General features: G+C 39.1%; 1 protein-coding gene and 1 pseudogene across 1 annotated transcript in view; one reads left to right on the top strand and one right to left on the bottom strand.

Moving 5' to 3' along the window:
- LOC101416860 (putative zinc finger protein 487) overlaps window positions 1-24,263 on the top strand; it is a 55,893-nt gene extending 31,630 nt beyond the window's left edge. The window contains 6 exon segments of the mRNA XM_071215913.1: window positions 13,842-13,918; window positions 17,419-17,541; window positions 17,837-17,929; window positions 22,427-22,774; window positions 22,777-22,872; window positions 22,875-24,263. Coding sequence (XP_071072014.1) covers window positions 13,842-13,918; window positions 17,419-17,541; window positions 17,837-17,929; window positions 22,427-22,774; window positions 22,777-22,872; window positions 22,875-23,500 — 1,363 coding nt within the window. The 3' untranslated portion in view covers window positions 23,501-24,263.
- Window positions 4,246-7,325, bottom strand: LOC139439185 (RNA polymerase II elongation factor ELL2 pseudogene; annotated as a pseudogene).
- Window positions 24,264-25,703: the final 1,440 nt, after the last annotated feature.

Raw genomic sequence — 25,703 nt, forward strand, 5'->3', positions numbered from 1 at the left:
TTTCTCCCCCCTTCTTCCCCTGTTGTCTGCTCTGTGTCCACTCGCTGTGTATTATTCTGTGTCCGCTTGCATTCTTGTCAGGCAGCATCGGGAATCTGTGTCTCTTTTTGTTGCTTCATCTTGCTGTGTCGGCTCTGCATATGTGTGGTGCCACTCCTGGGCAGGTTGTACTTCTTTCATGCAGGGTGACTCTCCTTGTGGGGCGCAGTCCTTGTTAGTGGGGCTCCACTACATGGGGGACACCCCTGCGTGGCACGGTACTCATTGTGTGTGGCAGCACTGCACTTGGGCCAGCTCACCATAGGGCCAGGAAGCCCTGGGTACTGAACCCTGGACCTCTTATATGGTAAGCAGACGCTCTATCAGTTGAGCCATATCTGTTTCCCACTGTAGGAAGTTTATCCACCCAGTAATATTCATACCAGTTATCTTGAGTTGGTTGATTGCATGTTCTGTGATTAACGTGTGGTATCTGTGGTATGTCTGTTACTTGGTATTTCACTTTTGACAAACAAAAATATGAAAGCATTTCCTACTGATAGCCCAGCTCCAATGTAATTAGCAGGGGTTTTGATATTCTTGTGCAGCCATTCCAAACCAGCCAAGCCTTGAGCTTGCCCAGCCAGTTAATCCATTACATGATCCTTAGATTAAGATTCCAAGGCTTAAACTAATTTTTTTTTTGAGGTACCAGGGCTGGGGACTGAACCCAGAACTTCGTAACTGCTGAGTCATGTTGGTAACCCTGAGTTGGTTTTTTCATTTATTTTGCTTATTGTTTGTTTTTTTTTTTTTTAGGAGGCACCGGAAACCAAACCCGGGACCTCTTGTGTGGGAAGCAGGTGCTCAACTACTTGAGCCACATCTGCTCTGTAAACCAGTGGTTTTGATAATTGGGACAACAGCTCTGTTCTCTGTTGCCCAAATGCAGCTGCCAAGCTTTGCAAAAGGCCAAAATTTAGGGCTAGGTAATATCAGAAATTGACCATCTAAGGCAATCAACCATATGGCAGCACAAAGAACCCACTGAAGAAACATTCCATTGCCATTATCACATTTTTATAGTGCTAGAAAGTTTGAGCCAAACAAAATGACAGCTACAGAAGAAGCGATGAAACCAGTGGCCGGAGCTGTGGCTTATTGCTCAGGGGTCCTGTAGTGCCCCCAGGGAGCTGGTTCACTGTAGTCTCGCTGTCCTTTCAAGAGCGTTGGGCTGCAGGCAGGCAGTGGTGAGGCTTGCTCTCGACCGGAGCACCTGAGCTCCGCCTCCAGAGCACCGGTGGGGAGCCAGCACTCTCACTCCCTTTGCTCCCTGGGGCAGCCTCACCAGGCTTTCTCTGAACAAACTTCCTTGTATTTGTATTACTAACCACACACCTGAGTTCACTGTGGTTTCAGTCCCTTGTTTTATACTCTAGCTTTCCTTCTAGGAACATGTACATCCCAAGATGCAAAAATAAATTTTTAAAAATTATTATTAAGGAAGTTGCTACTTGAAAGAAAGAAGCTAGTTTTATTTATTTATTTAAGGAGGTACTAGGAATTGAACCTGTGACCTTTTATATGGAAAGCAGGCACTCATCCACTGAGCAATGCCCACTCCTCTGTCACTTTTTAAAAAGTTATTGTTTTTGGATGCTGGAGACAAACATCTTTATTAAAGATACTGCCCCAAATTTGACAAACATTTCAAAACAGATTTGTAAACATAATGCTTGCCTTTACAACTGGCAGCACTTTGGAAAGACAATACTAAATGACAGTACAACTTGAATTAACATTACTTCAAAGTCCTTATATTTTTAACCACATAATTTATGTTCCCACATGATGAAACAAGTGATAATTTAAGTCACATATATGCCCCATGAAATGAAAATGTGTGCTGTTTTGATGAATCACAGTATGATATGTTTAACTATATCTGCTTTTTAATAATCCTGGTGCCCAGGATAAAACAAACAAACAAACCAAAAAAAAACCTCAGATATATATTACATGTAGGTAATAACCTCTTTGCATATGTGTCTTCAAAAAATACTTTGTAGAAGTGGATGTGGTGCAAGCAATTGAGCCTGCTTCCCACATGGGAGGTCCAGGGCTCATTTTCTGGTACCTCCTAAGGAAAACCAACAAAACATTATAGCAGTATGTAAGTAGGTACCTGCATGTTTAATTTTATACTTTTGTTCCCAAACTGTAGGCCTCTTTCATTTTAATAACATAATGATTTTACCTAACATTATTAAAGCTGACAAACTGTTGAAATGGAAATGCATTGTCTTCTGCAATAAAGTAACAATTTGACAGAAAAAAGCCCTTGTAGTAGCATCTGTCAGTATTTAACCTTAGCATTTGGTCTTCTAGGAGTTGCAGCTTTTTTTCTGATGCTTGCTCACATCCACATAACCTGTACACACACAGTTCAAGCACACGCTTCAGACTCTGGTAGGTGTGCTTCCTGTTGCTCTAATCAAGTGGGAAGCGGTGTAGCTTATGTTTAACCACACTATGTACTCAACTAGTAAACACCTTAAGGCAACCATTGCAATGAGGAGTTAACTTGCAGGCAGATTTACTGTTCTAGATCAAGTAAGCCTGTATATACATATGTGTATGTATATCTACGTACGTACATATATACTTAGTTTTTTGTATTTTGTGCGCAATTCTAATCATTCTACAACTTATGGCAAAGAGTTCACATTAAGAAGGGTCAGAAAATCGGTTTATGTTTATCCTGAAGCATTTGACTTTGGATATTATTATTATTTTTTTTTATGCACACAACATTGAAGTGTGAGAATTGGGTTCCCAATATCTTACAAAAAAATTCCTAGTGACAAACATAAGTTTTTGATGAAAAAAAATGACTTGACGTATAGATACTGTATCTCCCCTATCTGCCTAAAATAAAAGATTTCTTATTGACATAAACGCAAGTCTTTAGGGGAAAAACAGGACCAGAGAAAGCTTCAAAAATACAGGGAAGTGAAGTAAAGTGGAAAAAAAAAAGGGAACTCAAGTTTACTAATACTGAAACTTTCAACAGGTGAAATTTCATCCTTTTGGAATCTTCATGCAACTCATTTGGAATTTTAATTAAATAAACTTAACTTTATTCTCATCTTCTGGCCCCAGCAGAGTTCTAGTGCCGTGACTCTGCTTGCTGTTGGTCAAATTTGCCTATTAGTCTTTTAATATGAGCCAGCTTATTATGAAAATTCATCTGTATTTTTCTTCCTGGTAATTAGGACTAGACTGCTTGATCTTCTGATACTCTTGTAAAACTTCATGAACATTCTGATGCTTTTTTGAGCTCAAAGAAAGGTACTTTCATTTTGCACCAAGTCTGATAAATCTAGCAACAGTCTCCATCCTGGTCTGCAAGGCCCTGTACTCATAATACTTGGCATTGAAGTCATCCCTGTAATTCTGGCATTGCTCATAGGAGACAATAACAATATATTTTATCAAATAATCTGGGAGTGCCGGTGTTGAGGAAGACTCTTTTGAGGCAGCACAGCTCTCTTTAACTCCTTCATTGGAACGTGACTGGAGTTATTTAACTTGGCAAGTTCCCTCAACAGTCTCAGTGTCATTTCTTTATTTTTTTCCAAACAAATCAGTTTTATTGGTACGTACCGATAAAGCATACAGTTCATCCAAAGTGTATAATTATTGGTATTTGGTGTAATCATGTAGTTGCGCATTTATCATTTCAGTCATTATTGGAGAATTTTCATCATTCCAATAATAATAATAATGAAAAAAAAAAAAAAGGAAAAAAGCTCTACCCCTTAAAAATTACCTCTCAATCGTTCTATGCTTCCCCTGGCATACACATCTGCTATTCTGTTTCTGTTTTTCAATTTATTTCTATTTCTATTTTCCATAGATGGAGTCAAACAATATGTAGTACCTGTTGTCTAGTTTCTTTCTCTTAGTAGATACTACTGTTTTTTTAATTTAAAAATTTATTTTTATATAAATTGTTACAATTACTCAGTTAAAATAAGATAACCACAATAACAATAAATCTACTTTAGTTAGCAGTTACACTCCCCCCACCACCTTATTTTTGTTCATTCCTCAGTCTTGAGGCATTTGGGATGATGTGCCCTCTGACTGCTTCAGGCTGAGAAAGGATATAGATATTATGGGGCAGAGGAATGAAATCGTTTTGCTTGCAGTTGGAGATATCCCTTGTTTTGGGGCTGGGACTGGTCAATCACTGTCATTTTGTTAGATGTCCAGGAAAGGCCCTAAGAACAGGAGAGTAGGAGTTGGCCACATAACTTGTAGGATTTCAAGGCTCAACCAGCATAGGAGCAATTGGAAGGCTTTAAGTCTTAGAGAAATAAACTTAACAAGTAAGTGGAAGGTAGAAGAGTCATGATGAGGGGGTTTATAAATGGATAACTACCATTTTGACTAAAACTATCAGAAGGTAGTCTTGAGTCTTCTGGCCTTCTGAGTGCTAGGGGAATTGGAGTTAGAATTCATAGTCTAATAACTCAGCACTACCTCAGTTGTCGTTTGTAACTCTAACTAGTATGAAAATACCCAACGAATATCTGAACATTTTTATATACCCTATATACATGGAACAGCAACAATCCCCCAAGTGCAAGGGCAATGACCAGTGAAGAAGGATGGTCCAAAGATGAGCCCTTGATACTGATGACTATGCTTATGAGCCTGCATGCCTGAAGTTTTGACTAGGCCTAGAGCTGCAGAGTGCCTAAGAGTTACCTCCTGAGAGCTTCCGTGTTGCTCAAATGTGGCCACTCTCTAAGCCAAACTTAGCGTGTAAATGCATTATCTTACCCCCAGCATGGGACTTGACTCTCGGGGATGAGCCTCCCTGGTACCAAGGGATTACTACCAATCACTAGCTAATGATGCAATTAGAAAAAGACCTTGAATAAAAGGGGAATATTGATAAAGACAAATGAGATTATATGGCTAAGAGTCTTCAAAAAAGAGTTGGGAGGTCATCAGAGGGGTCGTGCTTATGCACGTCTCAGCAGGATCCCAGAGAGAGCCAAAGTAGATACAATTAGATAGAATCCCAGGTACTGTTGCTCCTGAGAGCTATGGAGACACACAGGCTCTATGGTCATGGCAGATGGCCCTGGAGTTCAGTGCCTTGTCAGTGGGCCCTACTTTGTAATTTGTGTTCCTGAGTGTGATAGAGTTGGACTCAGATGTGACCTTTCTACACATGCCTCTTCTGTCACTTTTACTGAACCTGTGGTTGGTACTGGGGTTGGTGTATACTCAGGAAACTTGAAGCTCTGGACTGGGCATGTGCCAGCTGGGTCCTGAGCCTGAGCAGAGTTGTAACTCCTACTCTCTGGTTCATTGGACTTACCCAGGCCAACTAACAGGGAGGTGAATATGGTCAACCCCCACAACAGGGAACTGAGAGTGCCTACAACTGCAAGCAGGAGAATCACATCCATCAGCCATGTGGGATCTAAGCCCCCTCTAGATTTCAAGGTGAAGTGGACATTACTATCCCAGGGTCCACAGGATGGAGGAATAAAATATTGATTAGAGTGGACTTACTGGTATTCTATTATAGAGCTGTTGTAACTCTAGCAATGAAATTTTATCATTGATGTATGTGGAGAAAATGGCCTTAGTAGTTGCTGAGGGCAGGGAGAGGGAAGAAGAGATGTGATGTGGGGGCATTTTCGAGACTTGGAGTTGTCCTAAATGATATTGTAGGGACAGAAGCTGGACATTATATATCCTGCCATAACCAACTGAATAGACTGGGGAGAATGTAAACTACAATGTAAACTAATACCCATGTGATGCAGCAGTACTCCAAAATGTATTCACCAAATGCAATGAATGTGCCACAATGATTAAAGAGGTTGTTAATGTGGGAGGAGTGGGGTGTGGTGTGGTGTGGGATATATGGGAACCTCTTATATATATATATATATATATATATATATATATATATATATGTTTTTTTTTAAAGATTTATTTCTTCATTTATTTCTCTCTCCTCCCCCCTCCCACCCCGGTTGTCTGTTCTCTGTGTCTATTTGCTGTGTCTTCTTTGTCTGCTTCTATTGTCAGCGGCACAGTAATGTGTGTTTCTTTTTTTGTTGCATCATTTGTTGTGTGAGCTCTCCATGTATGTGGTGCCATTCCTGGGCAGGCTGCACTTTCTTTTCACGGTGGGCGGCTCTCCTTATGGGGCGCACTCCTTGTGTGTGGGGCTCCCCTACATAGGGGACAACCCAGTGTGGCAGGGCACTCCTTGCATGCATCAGCGCTGTGCATGGTCGAGCTCCACACGGGTCAAGGTGGCCCGGGGTTTGAACTGCAGACCTCCCATATGGTAAACAGACGCCCTAACCACTGGGCCAAGTCCGCTTCCCTCTTTGAGGCTCTTTAAAACATAATCTTTTAAGGTATATGAGAGGACATTAGGATTCAGATTGGCTACCTATTTCAGAATTGCTCTGAGGAAGTTCTTGTCTTTTTAATTGATGCCATCTTTCTGCAGTGGAGCAAGCAGCTCAGGTTTCTTGTAGGCCTTCAGTGCCAGTAAATGAATCACTTTGTCCCTTTATGGCTGCTGAGAAGCACTGCTGCTGCTGTGTGTCTTTTGAATTGTATTTGTAGGGTTCATGGGAGTTGACCTTTTTCTCTTAGGTACTGCATCTGAAACATCTTGAGCTGCTTTCTGAATTTGCACTCTTTTTCCTACGTATATGGCTTGATAACCATATATGGTTTGATAACTTCTGTGCTATGGTTGTGGGATTTCTTCTCTGCCTGGATCATTCTTTCTTGTGTCATCTGATACCAGTTGTTTGTTGCACAAATTAAATTTTTTTAATCTTGTTTAAATCCCATACATTTGAGCTGGGAGGCTCCAGAGCTGGAGAATGTTTGCTGGATGCAGTCGAAACTGCCTTGAGGGTTATCTTTACCCACATTTGACAAATAAAAGCTAAAGTTATGTACTTCTTTGGGGAGATTGCTTGTTAGGAATTTTGACGAGTCCTTGGAGCCCTTGGAACTGAATCGAAGGTGAAAAAGGAATTAAATTTTTGTGGCCCTGGTAGGTCTCTGGTGCCCCGATCGCCGTCTCAGTGAGGTTCATGTGAGTACAGTGATACTGTCCTGCTCCACATGCCTGCATGGCAACCTAAAGTGGTCCTCCTCCTGCAGGCCCGCTGCCATCTTAAAGGCCACAGTGTGCCACAGCCGTCACTGTGACAGCCATCCCACTTCTGGCATACTGTAATTTAGTGCCACTTGTTTTTGTAAATAAAGTTTTATTGGCACACAGAAAAACCCCCGTGTTTATGTGTTGTCTGTGGCTGCTTTCATGTTGTAATGACAGAGCTAATTAATTTTGACAAGAACTATATGGCTTTTAAGATATAACTTACTGTATGGCTCTTTATGGAAGTTTTTCAACCCATCTCTGGGTCTAGTTTTCAAACTTTAGTGTCTATCTGAATCACCTGGAGGGCTTGTTAAAACACTCATTGCTAGGCCCTATTCCCAGAATAATGGATTATGTAGCTGTATTATTAATTAATTAATTTTAAGATTTATTTTTTATTTTTCTTTTTCTCCCCCTCCCAGTTGTCTGCTCTTTGTGTCCATTCACTGTGTGTTCTTCTGTGACTGCTTCTATCCTTATCAGTGGCACCAGGAATCTGTGTTTCCTTTTGTTGTGTCATCTTGTTGTGTCAGACCTCCATGTGTGCGGCACCATTCTCGGGCAGGCTGCACTTTCTTTCGTGCTGGGCAGCTCTCCTTACGGGGTGCACTCCTTGTGTGTGAGGCTCCCCTACACGGGGGCACCCCTGCATGGCACGGCACTCCTTGCGTGTATCAGCACTGCGCATGGGCCAGCTCCACACGGGTCAAGGTGGCCTGGGGTTTGAACCGTGGACCTCCATGTGGTAGATGGGCACCCTATCTACTGGGCCAAGTCCACTTCCTGTATATTAGTTATTTAATGCTGTGTAAAAAATTACCCAAGAAATTAGTGGATTAAAACAACAAATATTTATTATCTCATGTAGTTTTTTTTTTAATTTATATTTTTTATTAGAGTAGTTGTAGGTTTGCAGAAAAATAATGCATCTCATACCATTTTTGTGGGCCTGGTATTTACAGGTGGCCTAGCAGGGTGGTTCTGGTTGTGGTCTCGTGGTCAGCTGGGGCTGCAGCCATTTTGTAGTTTGACTGGTTTGAAGGATGCACTGCTAAGATGACTGACTTGCATCACTGGCAAGTTAGTGCTGGCCTTTGACAGGAGGCCTCTGTTCCTCATCATGTGGACCTTGCTGTGGTGATTGAGTGACCTCATGGCATGGCAGCTGGCTTTTCATAGAGAAAGCAAACAGGAGGGAACTAAGTGAAAGGGAACAATGTCTTTTCTGACCTGGCCTCAGAAATCACACTCTGTTGTGATGGTTTGAATTTTGTGAATCCTAGAAAAGATTATGTTCTTAAATAATCCATTCCTGTGAGTGTGGGGTCCTTTGATTGCATCAAATTCAGTTAAGGGGCCTTTGATTAGAGCGCTTGATTAGATTGCTTTCAGGTTTTTGATTAGAGTATATGTCAGTGAGGCATGACCCAGGTTGGGTCTCTGCCCTCTTGCTGGGTCTTATATAAACTGAGAACACACAGAAAAGACACAGAGAAAGGGTGCTCTGCCATTTTGACCCTGCCATGTGAAGGAAAGGACTCCAGGTTCACCTACAGCTGCAGAAAGATAGAGAAGCCCCAAGAGGCTCCAGGAGCTATGCCTAGGGAGAGAAGCCAGATTGCCCACAGCTGAGCTTGAGGAGAAAGTAGAGGGAGATTGGCAGACCCTCCAGGATCTGCTGGCAGCCAGCCTTTGGTGAGAAAGCATCTCTGATGGTGCCTTGAATTGGACTTTTCACTGTCTCAGAACTGTAAGCTTTTACCTCAAATTAATTTCCTTTATAAAAGTCAACCCATTTCTGGTAATTTTGTATTGGCAGCTTTAGCAACATCCTATTGGTTTAAAAATTCATCCCTATTTAATGTGGGAGGAGATTGCACCAAGGCATGAATTCTAGGAGGCCAGAATCTTTGGAGGCCATCTTGGAAGCTGGCTGCCCCAGTAGGTCTGTGGCAAGACCTGAGAACATGGTTTTCTAACAAGTTCCCAGGTGATGCTAATTTTGTTGGCCTGGGGACCCTTAGAGAACACTACCTCAAGGAGTGCCCAAGAAAATCCACTGAATGTATGAAGGAAATACTAGCATATTTATACACGGGTATCTGTATTTTACAAAAATATGGATGAGATTTCACATATATATCAATGTATAAATAACTGTGCTGGGTGAGTGCTCAAATTTTAGTTAAGGGGTAAATGATCAAACATTATGGAACATCTAAACTGTGGGATAAGTCCCCAATTACTTATAATCTTGTTCCTGATTATGTCTGTGAGGCTTTTTATTTTTTTCTTTATTAGAGAAATTGTGGGTTTAACGAACAATGGCGCATAAAAGCATTAGAAAAGGATTCCCATATACCACCCCACCACCAACACCTTGCATTGGTATGCAACATTTGTTACAATTGATGATAGCACATTTTTATAATTCTGTTAATTAAAGTCCATGGTTTAATTTAGGTTTCCTATTTGTGTAGTGTAGTCACATGGATTAAAAATTTTTTAATTCTATTGTCATATATACAATCTAACATTTCCCTTTTAATCATATTCAGATATATATTTGAGTGCTATTTGCATTTACAATGTTGTGTTACCATCATTACCATCCATTACCAAAATGTTTCCATCATTCCAAATAGGAACCCTGTACATTTTAAGCCTTAACTTCCCATTCTCTATCCCAATCCCATCCCCTGGTAACCTATATTCTAGATTCTGATTCTTTGAGTTTGCTTTATTGTTTTGAGTCAGATCATACAATATTTGTCCCTTTGTTTCTGCTTTATTTCACTCAAAGTGATATCTTCTAGGTTCATGTTGTCATATGTATCAGGACTTCATTCCTTTTTATGACTGAATAATATTCCATTGTATGTATATACCACACTTTATTTTTTCATTCATCAGTTGATGGACATCTGGGCTGCTTCCATCTTTTGGCAATTGTGAATAATGGTTCTATGAACATTGGTTCGAATCCCTCCTTTCAGTTCTTTTAGGTATATATCTAGAAGTGGGATTACTGAGTCATATAGTAGTTCTATACTTACTTTTCTGAGGAACTGCCAATCTGTCCCCCACAGTGGTGCTACCATTTTACATTGCCACTAGCAATGAATGACTGTTCCTATTTCCCTGCATCCTCTCCAACGTTTGTTATTGTCCATTTTATTAGTAGCAGCCATTCTAGTGGGTGTGAAATGTTATCTCATTATGGTTTTGATTTGCCTTTCCTTGATGGCTAATAATGTTCAGCATATTTTCATGCACTTTCTTGCCATTTGTATATCTTCTTTGGAGAGATGTCTATTCAAGCCTTTACCCATTTTAAAATTGGGTTGTCTTTTTGTTGTTAAACTGAAGGTTTATATATTCTGGATACTAATCCTTTATATCAGATATATGGTTTCCAAATATTTTCTCCTATTGTGTAGGTTGTTTTACTTTCATGATAAAGTACTTTGAGTAAGAAAAATTTTAATTTTGATAAGGTCCCATTTACCTATTTTTTCTTTGTTGCTTGTGCTTTGGTATGAAATCTAAGAAACCATTTTCTGCACAAGGTCCTGAAGATGCTTCCCAACATTTTCTTCTAAAAGTTTGATAGTTCTAGTTCCTGTATTAAGTTTTTGATCCATTTTGAGTTGATTTTTGCATATTGTATGAGGTGGTGGTCCTGCTCCCTTTTTTTGCAAATGGAGATTCAGTTTTCCCAGCACCCTTTGTTGAAGATACTGTTGTTTCCCAAATGAGTGATTTTTGCCACCTCGTTGAATTCTATTCCAGTGGTCTATATGTCTGACTTTGTGCCAAGACCATGTTGTACTGGTTACTGTGGCTTTATAACAAGTTTCAAGATTGGGAAGTGTGAGTAGTCTGACTTCATTCTTTTTCAAGATGCTTTTAGCTATTTGGGGCCCCTTACCCTTCCATATGAATTTGATGATTGCCTTTTCCATATCTGCAAAGAAGGTTGTTGGAATTTTATATGGGACTACATTGAATCTATAAATTGCTTTGAGTAGTATTGACATCTTTTTGTAAATTTTATTTTCATTCTTAAAGATGCATTTTATTTATTTATTCACACCCCCCTCATTGGCACTTGCTGTCTGCTCTCTGTGTCTGCTGGTCTTCTCTTTTGGAGGCATCGGGAACTGAACCTGGGATCTCCCATGTGGGAGAGAAGTGCTCAATTGCTTGAGCCACTGCAGCTCCCAGGTTTGTTGTGACTCTCATCGACTTTCCTGTTTGTATCTCTTTGTTGTGTTATCTTGTATCAGCTCTCTGCGCTGGCCCATCACACCAACTCACCTTCTCCAGGAGGCCCCAGGAACCAAACCCAGGACCTCCCATGTGGTATTTGGGAGCTCAATCACTTGAGCCGCATCTGCTTCCGAGTATGGACATCTTAGTAATGTTTTGTCTTCTAATCCATGATTATGGACTATCTTTCCATTTATTTATGTCTTTAATTTCTTTAATGTTTTGTAGTTTTCTGTGTACAAGTCCTTTGCATCCTTGGTCAGATTTATTCCTAAACATTTGATTGTTATCATAAATGGAATATTTTTCTTGATTTCTTCTTCTGATTATTAATTGCCTGTGTATAGAAACACTATTGTTATTTTTGGATGTTGATCTTGTACCTTGCCACTTTGCTGAAGTCATTTATTAGGTCTGAGAGCTTTGTTGTGGATTTTTCAGGATTTTCTGTATATAGGATCATACCATCTGCAAATAGGGAAAGTTTTACTTCTTCCCTTCCAAATTGGATGCCTTTTATTTCTATTTCCTACCTAATTGTGCTGGCAAGAACTTTCAGTACAATGTAGAATAACAATGGTGGCAGTGGGCATTCTTGTCTTATTTCTGATCTTAGAGGGAAAGGTTTCAGTCTTTCACCATTAAGATGTTAGCTGTGGGTTTTTCATATTTGCCTTTTATCATGTTGAGGTTGTTTTCTTTTATTCCTAGTGATATAAATTTTTTTAAAATCAAGAAGTGGTACTGCTTTTGTCAGTTGTTTTTTCTGCATCAATTGATATGATCATGTGGTTATTTTCCTTCATTCTGTTAATGTGGTATATTACATTAATTGATTTTCTTATGTTGAGCCAACCTTGCATATCAGGGATAAATCCCACTTGCCATTGGCATATAATTCCTTCAGTATGCTATTGGATTTGGTCTCCTAGTATTTTGTTGAGGATTTTTGCATCTACATTCACAAGAGATATTAGTCTGTAGTTTTCTTGTATCTTTATTCAGCTTTGGTTTAATGGTAAGAGTTTGAGCAGAATTGAAGTTGTCTTCTTGGAACGTTTGGTAGAATTCCCTGTGAGGCTATCTGGTCCTGAGCTTTTCTTTTCGTTTGTGTGATTTTTTGGTTTGTTTATTATTATTATTATTGTAATGAAAATGAAAATACCTTGGGTTTTTCTTTGTTGGGAGGTTTTTGATGACTGATTCAATCTCTTTACTAGTTATTGGTTTGCTGAGATGTTCTATTTTTTCTTGAGTTAATGTAGGTAGTTTGTGTGTTTCTACGAATTTGTCCATTTCATTTATATTATCTAATTTATTGGCATACAGTTGTTCATATTATCCTTTTAATTTCGGCAGGGGTCAGTAGTGTTGTTCCCCTTTTCATTTCTGATTTTTGTTATACATATCCTTTCTCATTTTTTTCTTTGTCTAGCTAAAGATCAGCTTTATTGATCTTTTCAAAGCGCCAACTTTTGGTTTTATTGTTTCCTTTGTATTTTTGTTTTCTATTTCATTTATTCCCCCTATCTTTATTTCCTTCCTTCTATTCACTTTGGGTTTGGTGTACTCTTCCTTTTCTAGCTCTTCTAATTTTGAGGTTGGGTTTCTAATTTGAAGTGTTTTTTAATGTAAGGATTTAAAGCTATAAATTTCCCTCTCAGCACTGCCTTTGCTGGATCCTGTCAGTTTGAGTATGTTACATTTTCATTTTCATTCACTTCAAGAGATATCCAAATTTTGCTTTTGATTTTCTCTTTAACCCATTGATTGTTTAAGAGTATGTTGTTTAGTTTCCACATACTTGAAATTTCCATTTTTCCCTCTGTTATTGATTTCTAGTTTTAGTCCATTGTGTTCAGAGTGCATACATTGAATGATTTCAATATTTTTGAATTTACTGAGACTTTTGACCCAACATAGAGGCTATCCATGGGAGAATGACCCATGTGTGCTTGAAATATGTATATTCTGTTTTTGTTGGGTGAAGTGTTCTATATATGTCTGTTAGGTCTAGTTGTTTTAATATATCATTCCAAGTTCAGTACTTATAGATCTTCTGACTGTATGTTCTATTCATTATTGAGAGTGGTATGTTAAATCTCCTACTATTAATGTAGAACTGTCAATTTCTTCCTTCAAATCTGTCAGTATTTAGTTCACATATTTTGGGGCTCTGCTGTTTGGTTCATATATATTTATAATTGTTACATCTTCCTGTTGAATTGTCCAAGATCTTTATAAGTATGTAATGACCATTGTAATCCCTTATAACTTTTTTTAAAGATCTATTTATTTATTCATCACCACCACCCCCATTGTTTGTGCTCACTGCCTGCTCTCTGTGTCTGCTCGTTTCCACTAGGAGGCACTGGGAACCAAACCTGGGACCTCCCATGTGGGAGAGAAGTGCTCAATCACTTGAGCCACCTCAGCTCCCTGGTATGTTGTATCTTTCATTGTCTTTCCTCTTTGTGTCTCTTTGTTGCATCAGCTCACCTTGCCTGCCCATCATGCCAGCTCGCCTTCTCCAGGAGTCCTCAGGAACTGAACCTATGACCTCCCTTGTATTTAGATGGGAGCTCAGTCTCTTGAACCACATCTGCTTCGCACCTCATAACTGTTTTTGACTTAAAGTTTACTTCATCTGGTAGTTGTATAGCCACCCTAGCTCACTTTGGTCACTATTTGCGTGGTATATATTTTTTCATCCTTTCACCCTCAACCTACTTGCATCTTTGACTTTTTGGTGAGTGTCTTGCAGATAGCTTACAGTTGAGTCATCCTTTATTCATTCTGCCAATTTCTGCCTTTTGACTGGAGAGTTTTATCCATTTACATTTAAAGTCACTATTGATAATACAGGACTTTTTTCTCCCATATTGCTATTTGGCCTTTGTAAGTCTTCTACCATTTCCCCCCAGTTCCATTAAAGCCTACTTTTATATTTATTATCTTTCTTCTCTTGTACCATATTGAGTGCCTTCTTTCTATCTAGATAAATTTTCATCTGTTTTCCTTGTGCTTACCATAGGGTTAAAATTGAACATCTTAAAGGTACAATAATCATGTTTGGTTTGATACCAACTTAACTTCAATAGCATGCATATATATTTTTCCTATTCCCCTTTGTCATCCCCCCAATTTTTTGTACTTGTTACCACTTATATCTTTGCACATTTTATGTCCAAAACCATAGATTTATCATAACTTTTTTTGCATTTGCATTTTAGCACGTTATACTAATGGATGTGCATATTCATATCTTTTGTTAAGTTTGGGAAGTTCTCTGTCATTATTTCATTGAATATCCCTTCTGCCACTTTCTCTCCTTCTTTCCCTTCTGGGACCCCCATAATGTGTATATTGATATGCTGGATGGTGTCCCACACTTAATATTTCTTTTTTCTTTCTATTCCTCAACTGACTCATTTCAGGTGACTTGTCTTCAAGTTCAGTGATTCTTTCTTCTGCCAGAAATCCTGGGCATTTTTTATTTTAGTTATTGAGTTCTTCAACCTGAGTAATTTTGTTTGGTTCCTTTTCAAAATTTCTATCTCTCTGCTTAGACTCTCATATTGTTCATTCATGGTTTTCTTGATATCCTTTAGTTCTTTCTCTGTACTTTCCTTTATTTCCTTGAGTATTTTTATTTTTTTATTTGTTTAAATATTTATTTTATTTATTTCTCTCCCCTTCTCCCCATTGTCTGCTCTCTGTGTCCATTTTGCTGTGTGTTCTTCTGTGTCCACTTGCATTCTTGTCACTTGGCACGAGGAAACTGTGTCGCTTTCTTTGTTGCATCATCTTGCTGTATCAGCACTCTGTGTGCGGCACCACTCCTGGGTGGGCTGTGCTTTTTTCACGTGGGGCAGCTGTCCTTGCAGGGCACACTCCTTGCACGTGGGGCACCTCTATGTGGAGGACACTCCTGTGTGAACGGCACTTCTTGCATGCAGCAGCACTACGCATGGGCAAGCTCACCACACAGGTCAGGAGGCCCTGGGTATTAAACCCTAGACCCTCCATATGGTAGGCAGACACTCTGTCAGTTGAGCCACAACTGCTTCCCATCCTTGAGTATTTTTGAATTTTTTTTAAAGGCTTTGTTCAATATGTCCACATTCTTATTTTCTTCGTTGACGTTTTTTGGATTTTTGTCCTCATCCTTTTGATGGGCCATCATTTCCTGTTTCTTTTTCTTGTACTCTTTTTTCCCATGGTACATTTTAATATTTTAAATGTTAAATTTGAAATTTACTCCCTTGGATGTCTGTTTCTTGCTTTCGTAACCAAATGGTGATCAGACATATGTTTTGAACTTCAGCCCTCTTGTAAGGCAGGCATCTAGCCAAGGCAAAAGCAGCATGCATTGTTTTTCCTGTTGTTCTGGGTCTCTGTTCTGTTTTGGGCTCTTGCTTGTTAGTTGTTTTGGAGTTTACCTGTTTATAGGAGTTTGGTTGTCCGAGAGGGGACATACTTCCCTTTCCTGGATATTTCAAGTTGGCAGGACTTTGTCCCAGACTTTCTGCCTTTGTAGTTTCCTACATTGTTTCATTGTCTCATGCTACTTTTGCCTGGAGCAAATTCTGGTAGGAGGGTCACCCCACAGAGGACTTTCCCAAGTCGGTCTTTACTAACCAAAACAGGGTCAGGGATCCACAGAACAGGTGCAGGCTGCCTCCGCATGCCCTATAGAGGGGATAAGGAAGGATGCTAAGAGCTTCTCCGATGTCCCCAAAGCTGAACATTTCCGGCCTGCCCAGCAAATATAGCCCGTCAGCTAATTGTCTCCTGCAGCCCCTGAGGAGGTGCTCCATGTTTAAATCTCCTCTGTCTGGGGAGGGTTGAAACAATGCCTGCTGCAGTCTTTGGGTTTGGGGGAGGCTGTAATGGGAGTTGAACAGTGGCTGCCACCACCTTTGTCCTGGGCTGGGTTGAAATAATAGCTGCCCTCAAGGCCAGGACCCAGCGATCAATCCAAATTGCTAATCACAGGCCATGATCCATTGATCAGCCGTGCCCAGCCCTCTTCTTGGCGAGGAGGATTTTTATGTCTCTTTCTGTCAACACCGTATAGCCAGGGGCTGGACCCCATGGCGGCCTGCAGTGAGAATGGGGAGTGCGCACTGATAGATGCTGTGAGTGGAGAGGGTGATTTACAGTTCTTTACTGTAATTTTTTAGCCTCATCCTCCCACTCTTCCCTGGATGCTGTACATAGTTCTTTTGGTCTCTGGGATTTCAAAATTCTTGTTTCAGACAGTTTCTGCCTCTTTAATAGTTGTTTTGGTAGAAGGACTGAGCCCTGGAATTCTACTCCCTGCCATCTCTCCTGAAGTTCTGTGAGGCTTTATCTTAATACATCTGAAACCCTATTCTCCTATCATCTTGTGCTATTTTTAGTTCCATTAATTTATCAAGTATTTTTATGCCTCCAAGCCCTTGTTGATGTAGTCAGTCCATATTTATAAGGAACACAAGATTTATGGGTCAAGACTCAAAGCTTTTTTTCTCAATGGAGCTCAGTCTGATAGTTCAAAATAGAACTTTTCTTCTTCCTTTGCAATTATTTGTCCACCTTTCAGATATTTTTAGCATTCTACTGTAATAATTATTGCTGATATTTATGCCTCTGACCAGATTATTTTCTTAATCATCTTTTTATTTTTAGGAATTGGGACAGCTTGTGGCATGATGACAGGACCTAGTGTGAAAATGTGTAAATAAAATTAGTGCCCTGGAAGAATCCTTATACTATGTTATATGTTGTGGGGAGCGATTTCTCATTTTCCACAACATATAATATTTGTAGTAGGCATCCTATGTCGCAGTTTCTCTTCATCTATGAACAGTTAACGTGACAAGTGTTAATTACCAAACATATGTTGTATGTAATCCAGGTTCAGTCAGTTTACATTGAATATGAATGTGCTGTTCCAGGGGTCACTGTCATTCAGGGACATGACCGTGGGCTCCACCCAGGAGGAGTGGCAGCACCTGGACCCTGCTCACAGGACCCTGTACAGGGACATGATGCTGGAGAACTACAGCCACCTCCTTTCAGTGGGTAGAGGTTGTGTTTTATCTAACTCCCAATAACATTTGTTTCCTTTTTTAGTTGCAGATATATACATGGTTTCTTTGTAGAGATAATGATTTATAAGCTTGAAATTCAGGAGTCAGAAACTGATTGATTCCTTTTGGACACTATAAAAACTTTGTGTTCTTCTCTCCAGTGAAATGTTCAAGTGGGCCTATTTTTGTTAAGCTTCTATCTTCTTGGGGCATGCCCTGTCCTCTTTTAAAAATCCTGAACTTCAGGCCACCTGGCCCAAACACTGTCATTTCCCATCCACAGGGTATTGTGTAACCAAAGCAGAAGTGATCTTCAAGTTGGAGCAAGGAGAGGAGCCATGGTTAGAGGAAGAGAGCCAAAGCCAGAGCCTCCCAGGTGAGTTAGCGAGTACACAGGGAGCCACAACCAGGGAGTTCATTCAGACACTGGCATCTCTGAATTTTCAGGAACCTTTCCTTAGAATTACCAGAACTTTGGAGGTGACTGAGAATAATTGGCCTGCCTGCCTCAGATGCATGTATCACATTTGCAGATAATAGCTAAATGCTCTTTTTTTCCCTTCCAAAAATCCAGTCCTTGCTTATCTCATTACAGGTATTTTTTTATTCTTTCTGTATCCATTTTATTTGCCTTTAAAAAATTGTTGTAACATATATACCTCAAAAAATTTCCCATTTTAACCACTTTCATGTGTACGAATCAGTGATGTTAATTATTTTTACAATATTGTTCTTTGAGCACCACCATCTATTACCAGAACTTTTTCATCACCCCAAATAGAAACTCTGTACGCATTAAGCAGTAACTCCCAATTTACCCCAATTCCCCAGCACTGGTAACTTCTAATCTGTCTTCTGTCTCTCTGTATTTACTTATTCTAGGTATTTCATAGATGTGGATGCATACAATACTTGTCCTCTTGTGTCTGTCTTATTTCACTCAGCATGATGTCTTTGAGGTTCATCCATGTTGTCACATGTCTCAGAATTCCACTCCTTTTTTATGGCTGAGTGATATTCCACAGTGTGTATATACTACACACAGTGTATACTCCTTTTGTCTATCCATTTACTTTTTGATGGACACTTGGGTTGCTTCCACCTTTTGGCTATGTACATTGGTGTATCAGTCAATTGTCCTGTTTTAACTGTTAATGTATTCATTCAACAAGTATTTAATACCTAACGCCTGCCAGCTATATCTGTGTGCTAGGGGGATAGCTGCTGACAATATCATGACTCTGCTGTTGTGAAGCCTGCATTCTAATGGTAGAAGATAATGTAATGTGGTGTGTTGTTTATGAAAGTGCAATTAGGAAAAGGCCTCTTAGAGGTCACTGTGATGATTAACACAAATTTGGGTGAAGTGAGCCAGTGGGTTCTGAATATTCTGGCTAGATGGTATACCCCCTGCCACCAAGCTGAGATCAGAGTGTAGAATAGCAATGAACAAGGCTGTATATTGAAGTGAGTGTGTCTGGGGAGCGTGTAAGAGATGATATCAGTAGTAGTTGGGGCTCAGTTATGCTTGGTCTTACTGGCCATTGTGAATTCAGTAATTTTATCCTAATGAGGTAAAGTCTTTGGAAGGTTTTGAGCAAGCGAGCACATGCTCTGATTGATATAAATCTCTAGCTATTGGGCAGTGGAAATGCTGGCAGAGGGTTGGGGAAAGAGGGTAAGAGTAAAACCAGGGAGATCAGTTAGCCAGAGTCAATGGGAAGGATGATTGTGGATTGTATTAGTTGGGAAATTGTGAAAGTTAGGTGATATGATTGAACTCTTGATATATTGTGAAGTTGTAGCCAAATAGGATTTGCTGTTAGATTGGGTTATGGGTATATGAAAAAGAATAATCAAGGATAATCTGAGAGGTTTTATCCTGAGACACTGGATACATGGTGATACTTTTGACTGAGATGGGGGAAATGGGAAGCAGCAGTTTTGGGAGGAAATAAGCAAACATATAGGTTATCTAATCAAATATTGTCATATAAAATGGTAGTAATATTCTGTTCAGTATAGAAAGGACACAAATAAACATAAAATGTTGAAAAATGGTAGCATATAAGCCAATCAGAATCGTGTTCTAACATCCTCTAATTGTTTAGAAGAAATTTTATTGTTAAATAGGAATGATAAAATTTAATTGGAAAATGATACAAGTTTGTAACATGTACAGCTTTAAAACTTGATTGATTGATTGATTGATTTTTAGAGAGGTCGAACCCAGGACCTTGTACTTGGGAAACTAGTGCTCAAACCATTGAGCTGCACCTGCTTGCTCCCACAACTTTAAACTTTCATTTTATTTTTCTGGGTGACAATGGTCTTTGTATAGGGTTGATCCCTTGGTTCAGCCATATGTGTACAAATGTATAATTTAAAAGCCCTGGAATGTGGGGGGTAGAGGTCATTTCTGGGCTGCTTCTGCCCAGGTTGCTAAATCTGCCTCTTTCTAGCAGCCAGAAATATGGCTCACTTCTTCTGGAAAGCTGCCAGTTCCTTCACCACAGGAAAGCCCAGGGAATAGGCAGAGTCGATGAGGGAGTGGACAACCGAGGACAAGGGCATGTCTGCAGGGAAGGGCATTGTCCTGAGCTTTGATGTGGGCAACCTCATTCCTGTGCTTCAAGGTCACCAGGCCTGCCACCTTTCTCTTTCTGCCGGGCCCCTTCTCAATTCCAGAAGGCAGGAAACAGTGGGTTGTCCAGCCTTGATTTCAAATGTCCTGTCAGGCTTTGCAGAAATCTTAGTGGCAGAGGAATGCCTTCTGCGGTGTCGTTTGTCTTCTTGTTGAATTCCTTGCAGACCTGGCTGATGGAGGTGCCTCGCTGACCCGCACCTGGCCTGATGGCGGTGCCTCGCTGACCCGTGCCTGGCCTGATGGAGGTGCCTCACTGACCCGCGCCTGGCCTGGCCTGGCCTGCCTGGCAGTGGGCGGGATCACAGCTCCGGCCTCGGGCTCCCGAGTGGCCCGACTTAGTTTTGACAGATGTGGGGCTCGGGGACACAGTTCACCCCACAGGAGCAGCAAGAGTGCTTTAAAAGTTTTAAAGAGAAGAAAATGGAAAAGAAAGGAAATCACCACGTATATTGGATCAGACTAAAAAAAGATAATGAAACAATGGAAATGAACAATGGGATGAACACATGGAAACTGTAAATGAAACAGGAAACCAAATCCAGATATTTTAGTAATTACAGTATACTGAAAGGGTCTAAACTCTCTTATTAAAAGATATTGTCAGATTGGACTTTTAAAAATCTAGCTGCATGGTGTTTGAGAGCCATACCACCAGGGCTCCAGTGTGACCAATTTTAGTTTTTGAGGTTTTTTTTTTTTTTTTTTTGAGCAATTCTGTGTAATGATTGTGGTTTCTTGACTTTTATATTTTTTTATAATTCATAAAAATTTAATTTGAATGAACAAAGGAAATTTACTTATGGTTTTTTAATTGAATAAAACCTATCTTGCAATTACCATATGAGCCACTTGGTCCCATTTATAATCTAAGAAACATTGTAAGATTGTAGTTGATCTTATTTTTCCTAAATTTGAAACAGTTTGCTATTTTATCACCTTAGCAGCTATTTAAACACCACTCATTAATTATGTCCAACAATGTGAAAATAGACTGAAATGCTAAGAAAATAGAAGAATGATGAATTTCCTTAGAAAGATAATGCAGGAGCTGATGTAGCTCAGTAGTTGAGTACTGGCTTCTTCCCACAAGCGAGGTCCTGGGTTCAATCCCCTGCCGATACCTAAAAAAATTATAATATTTACAATAGGGAAGTAAATTATCATTATTAAATCATCCTTCCGCTTTCTTATTGAATTTCCTAAAATATTGTGACGGCTATGATGAAGGTATAAAAGAAGCCTGGAGCAGAGCAGGTGTAGCTCAGTGACTGAGCATCTGCTTTGCATGCATGTGGCCCTGGGTTCACTCCCCAGTACCTCCTCAAAAAAATTATAAAAAAAGAGAAGCCTGGAGACAACATCTTTATAGTTTTTCTTTCTTTTTGAGATTTCATTGAACACAGTTGAGAATTCAGAATTTTTCATTTTCTGCCCTTAATGTCAAAGAGCAGAAAATTGACAAGAGGAAGACTTTTGACAATTATTACACAAATCAGAAGACAAATGCAAAGAGAAGTACCCTACACTCTAATGATGATGACTTAATTGGTTGTATAAGTGATCCTCAGACTGAGTTTTAGATGATATACTAGATGACTCAAGGTATGCATCTGACCCTGTTGTAAGAACAGCCTGAATGTGTACTTACATTGGTCATTAGTGCTTTTTGTGAATTGCAGCTGGAATGCATATGTAGCCCACATAGTAGAATTTTCCTTTGAATGTGTGTATTAGTTATTTTTGAAATTTAATTTGGTGGTTGTATGTAAAATAGATAAGAGGGGATGAGGTCCCCATCTAGATCTCCATCTAATTGTTGCTTTGAGATCTCCCCTTACATTATTATCTACTATTTTCCTTGTGCTTCTACTTACTATTTTTTGACTTGTTGGGCTGATTCTGTTTTCTGTGAGGTTCCCCATTCCAGGACCAAGCAGTTAGTCAAACATTTGTTTTATTGTTGTTTATGTTTATTTCAAATTCTCTATCCATTTTTTTAAGTTACATTGGCAAAAGGTCAGATTATTGTGTTTTATTGCTGGAGGCCCTGTAATTTTCCCCTACTGCAAGTTATTTGTTTTTTTCCACACATACGGGAGCCAAGAAGGATGATGCCTTTGGGATCACTTTCACAACCAAAGGCTGGGTTATAATAAGACATTTGAGTATACATTTCCTTTTCCTGTGTTAACATTTATAAACTATGATAAATTATTCTCATTCTAGATTTCTTCATAGTTGATGACCTGGTGGAGAAGAGCCAGGAAAACCAAGACCAGCATCTGCGGGAAGTCGAGTTCATCAACAGCAAAACATTGTCTCAGGCAAGGAGTAGTACATTAGGAAAAACATTTTATCTGGACACAAACCCTGCTTCATCAAGAATATCTGGTAAATGTGACCCATATGGAATGAGTTTGAATTATATTTCAGAATTAATTATTAGTAATAGAAACTCTTTTGTAAATAAACCAGAGGAGTTTAATACACATGGGAAATTGCACCTCTGTACCAAGCATGAGAATCCTCATTCCAGAGAGGAACCTTTTGCATATGATGGAATTGGAAAAGCCATCGTGGAAACGAGGACCTGTTTCAGCATCACAATATTCAGACTTGGAAGCAGTCTTCTGAATATAATGAATGCAGGAAAGCCTTCCATGAGGAGGCAGCCCTCATACCCATAAAAGAGCATGCTCATGGGAGAAGCCCTGTGAGTATAATAAATATGCGAAAACCTTTTCTAATAATTTGACCCTTCTTGTCCACCACAGACCTTGCATAAGGGAGAGTCGCTGTGAATTTAATGACTGTGGGAGGAGGTCTGTTGGGGAAAAGTCAGCTCTAATTAATCACCGTAGAGTTCTGGTGGGGGAGAAATACGTTGAGTGTAACGTGAGTGAGAAGAGTTTCAGCAGAAAGTCACTCTCCACTCACACTCAGAGAACTTATAAAGGAGAGAGTACATTTGACTCTAATGAAAACTGGGAGATATTCTGCAAGAAGCCAGATTTCACTGAGCATCAACAGACACATATAGGAAAGAAAGCCTATAAAACTAATCAGTATACTGGTGCATTTTGCAAGAAGTCAAACCTTCCTACATATCAGAAAACAGATATAGTAGAAAAATTTTATGAATGTAGTGAATGTGAGATAACCTTTGGCCGTAAATATTCTCTTATCTTATCTGAAGGAAACTATGTTAGTTTGGGATTTGGGTTTAATTTGGGAATTAAAACTTTGATCTTAAAGTATTATCTTAGAATACCTGTTTCAGATATGATGCATTTTTGTTGAAGGTATTCTGCTATAGACATACTGTGGAAAGGAATCTTTTATGGTTCCTTTTGAATCATGAAATGTATAAGGTTTCCCATACTTAATATCTATGTATTTTTTTGTTTTAATGGAAATTTTTGATAAGATTATTTTAGATTGTAAACTGCATTTGTAAGAAATCATAGTAATCCCATGTACCCTTTACCTAATTTTTCCAAAGATAACTTCTTGCAAAACTATAGCACAGTATCACAAACAGGATAATGGCATTGATGCAATGCACTGATCATGTTCACATTTTCCTAATTTTACTATTCTCATTTATGTGTGTGTGTATTTAGTCCTGTACAGCTTTATCACATGTAGGTTTGTGTATCCACCACCATAGTCAGGATAAAGAACTATTCCATTACCACAAGGATTTTGTGTGCTGTCCTTTTATAATGATCACCCACCTCCCTCTTGTGCCCCTCATCCATCCCTAACTCCTGGCAGCCAGGAATGTGTGCTTCATTTCTAAATGTTGTCACTTTAAAAATGCTGTATGAATGGGAACATACAGCATGTAACTTTTTAAAAGTGGCTTTTTTCACTCAGCATAATTCCCTGGAGATTCATCCAAGTTTTTATGTATATCAATAATTTGTTCCTTCTTACTGCTGAGTAATATGCCATGGTATGGGTGTACTGCAGTTTATTGGCTATTCACCCGCCGAAGGACATCTGGGCTATTTCCATTTTTTGTCTATGATGAATAAAGCTGGTATAACATGGTTAGAGATTTTTGTGTGAACATAAGTCTTCATTTCTCTGAGATGCATGCCCAAGAGTGCAGTTGCTGCATGGTAGGGTAGTGCATGTGTATTTTTTGAGAAATTACCATACTTTTCCAGAGTGGCTGCACTATTTTACATTTCCACCAGCAATATATTAGTGATCCAGTTTCTCCATATCCTCACCAGCATTTGATATTGTCACTATTTTTAAATTTTAGCCATTCTGATAGGTGTGTAGTAATATATCATTGTGGTTTTAATTTGCAGTTCCCTGATAGCTGATGGTGTTGAACATCTTTTCATGTGATTATTGCCAGCTGTAAATATTCTTCGGTGAAATGTCTCTTCATGCAACCCTCTTTCTAATTGGATTTCCCCCACCTTTTTTAATATCTTTTTTTTAAAGATACATAGATAACACAAAATGTTACATTAAAAAATATGAGGTTCCCATACATCCCACTCCCCACACCCCCACTCCTCCCACATAGATAACTTCTTTCATTAGTGTGGTACATTCATTGCATTTAATGAGTTTTAATGGTTGAATTTTGAGAGTTCTTTATTCTAAATACTAGTATTTTGCCAGATATGTGATTTGCAAATAATTTTCTCCTAGTCTGTAGCCTGTCTTTTCATTCTCTTCACATGATCTTTTGCAGAGTGAAAGATTTTTGGCTCCGCTGAGCTGGTATTTTGTTTTGCTTGTTGTTGTGGTGGTTGCTTTTTAGGAGGCACTGGGAACTGAACCTGGGACCTCCCATGTGGGAACCAGGTACTCAACCACTTGAGCCATGTCCACTCCCCAGAATGAAAGTTTTTAATTTTGATGAAGTCCAGTTTATTAATTTTTCCTTTTATGGATTGTACTTTGGTGTCAAGTATAAGAATTTTTTGCCTCTTGCTTGATTGTGAAGATTTTCTCCCATTTTTTTCTAAAAGTTTATATCTTTATTTTCTCTTAAAAATTTTTTTAGCAAATCAATTTTGTTGATACGTATTAATAAAGCATACAATTCATTCAAAGTGTACAATCATTGGTATTTGGTATAATCACATAGTTGTGCATTCATCACTTCAGTCGTTATTAGAGCATTTTCATTATTTCAGTAATAATAATTGACAAAAAACAGACAAACAAGAAAATTCTTCAGCTCTCAATTGCTCTTGTTTCCCCTGCTGTACATAGCTGCTATTTCTAGCTATTCTTTCAGTAGTCAGAAATAGTTTTATTGAGATATATTTACATAGCATATGATCTACCCAAAGTGTATAATCAATGGATTTTAGTATAATCACAATATTGTGCATTCATCACCACAAGAAACTTTAGAACAGTTTTATTCCAAAAAGAAAAACTCCATACCCATTGGCATTCCTTCCCCAGCCCTACCTAACTACTAATCTAATTTCATCTTTATAAATTGATTTATATTTACATTTTA

Source organism: Dasypus novemcinctus, chromosome 6, assembly GCF_030445035.2.
Source record: "Dasypus novemcinctus isolate mDasNov1 chromosome 6, mDasNov1.1.hap2, whole genome shotgun sequence".
Taxonomy (NCBI): domain Eukaryota; kingdom Metazoa; phylum Chordata; class Mammalia; order Cingulata; family Dasypodidae; genus Dasypus; species Dasypus novemcinctus.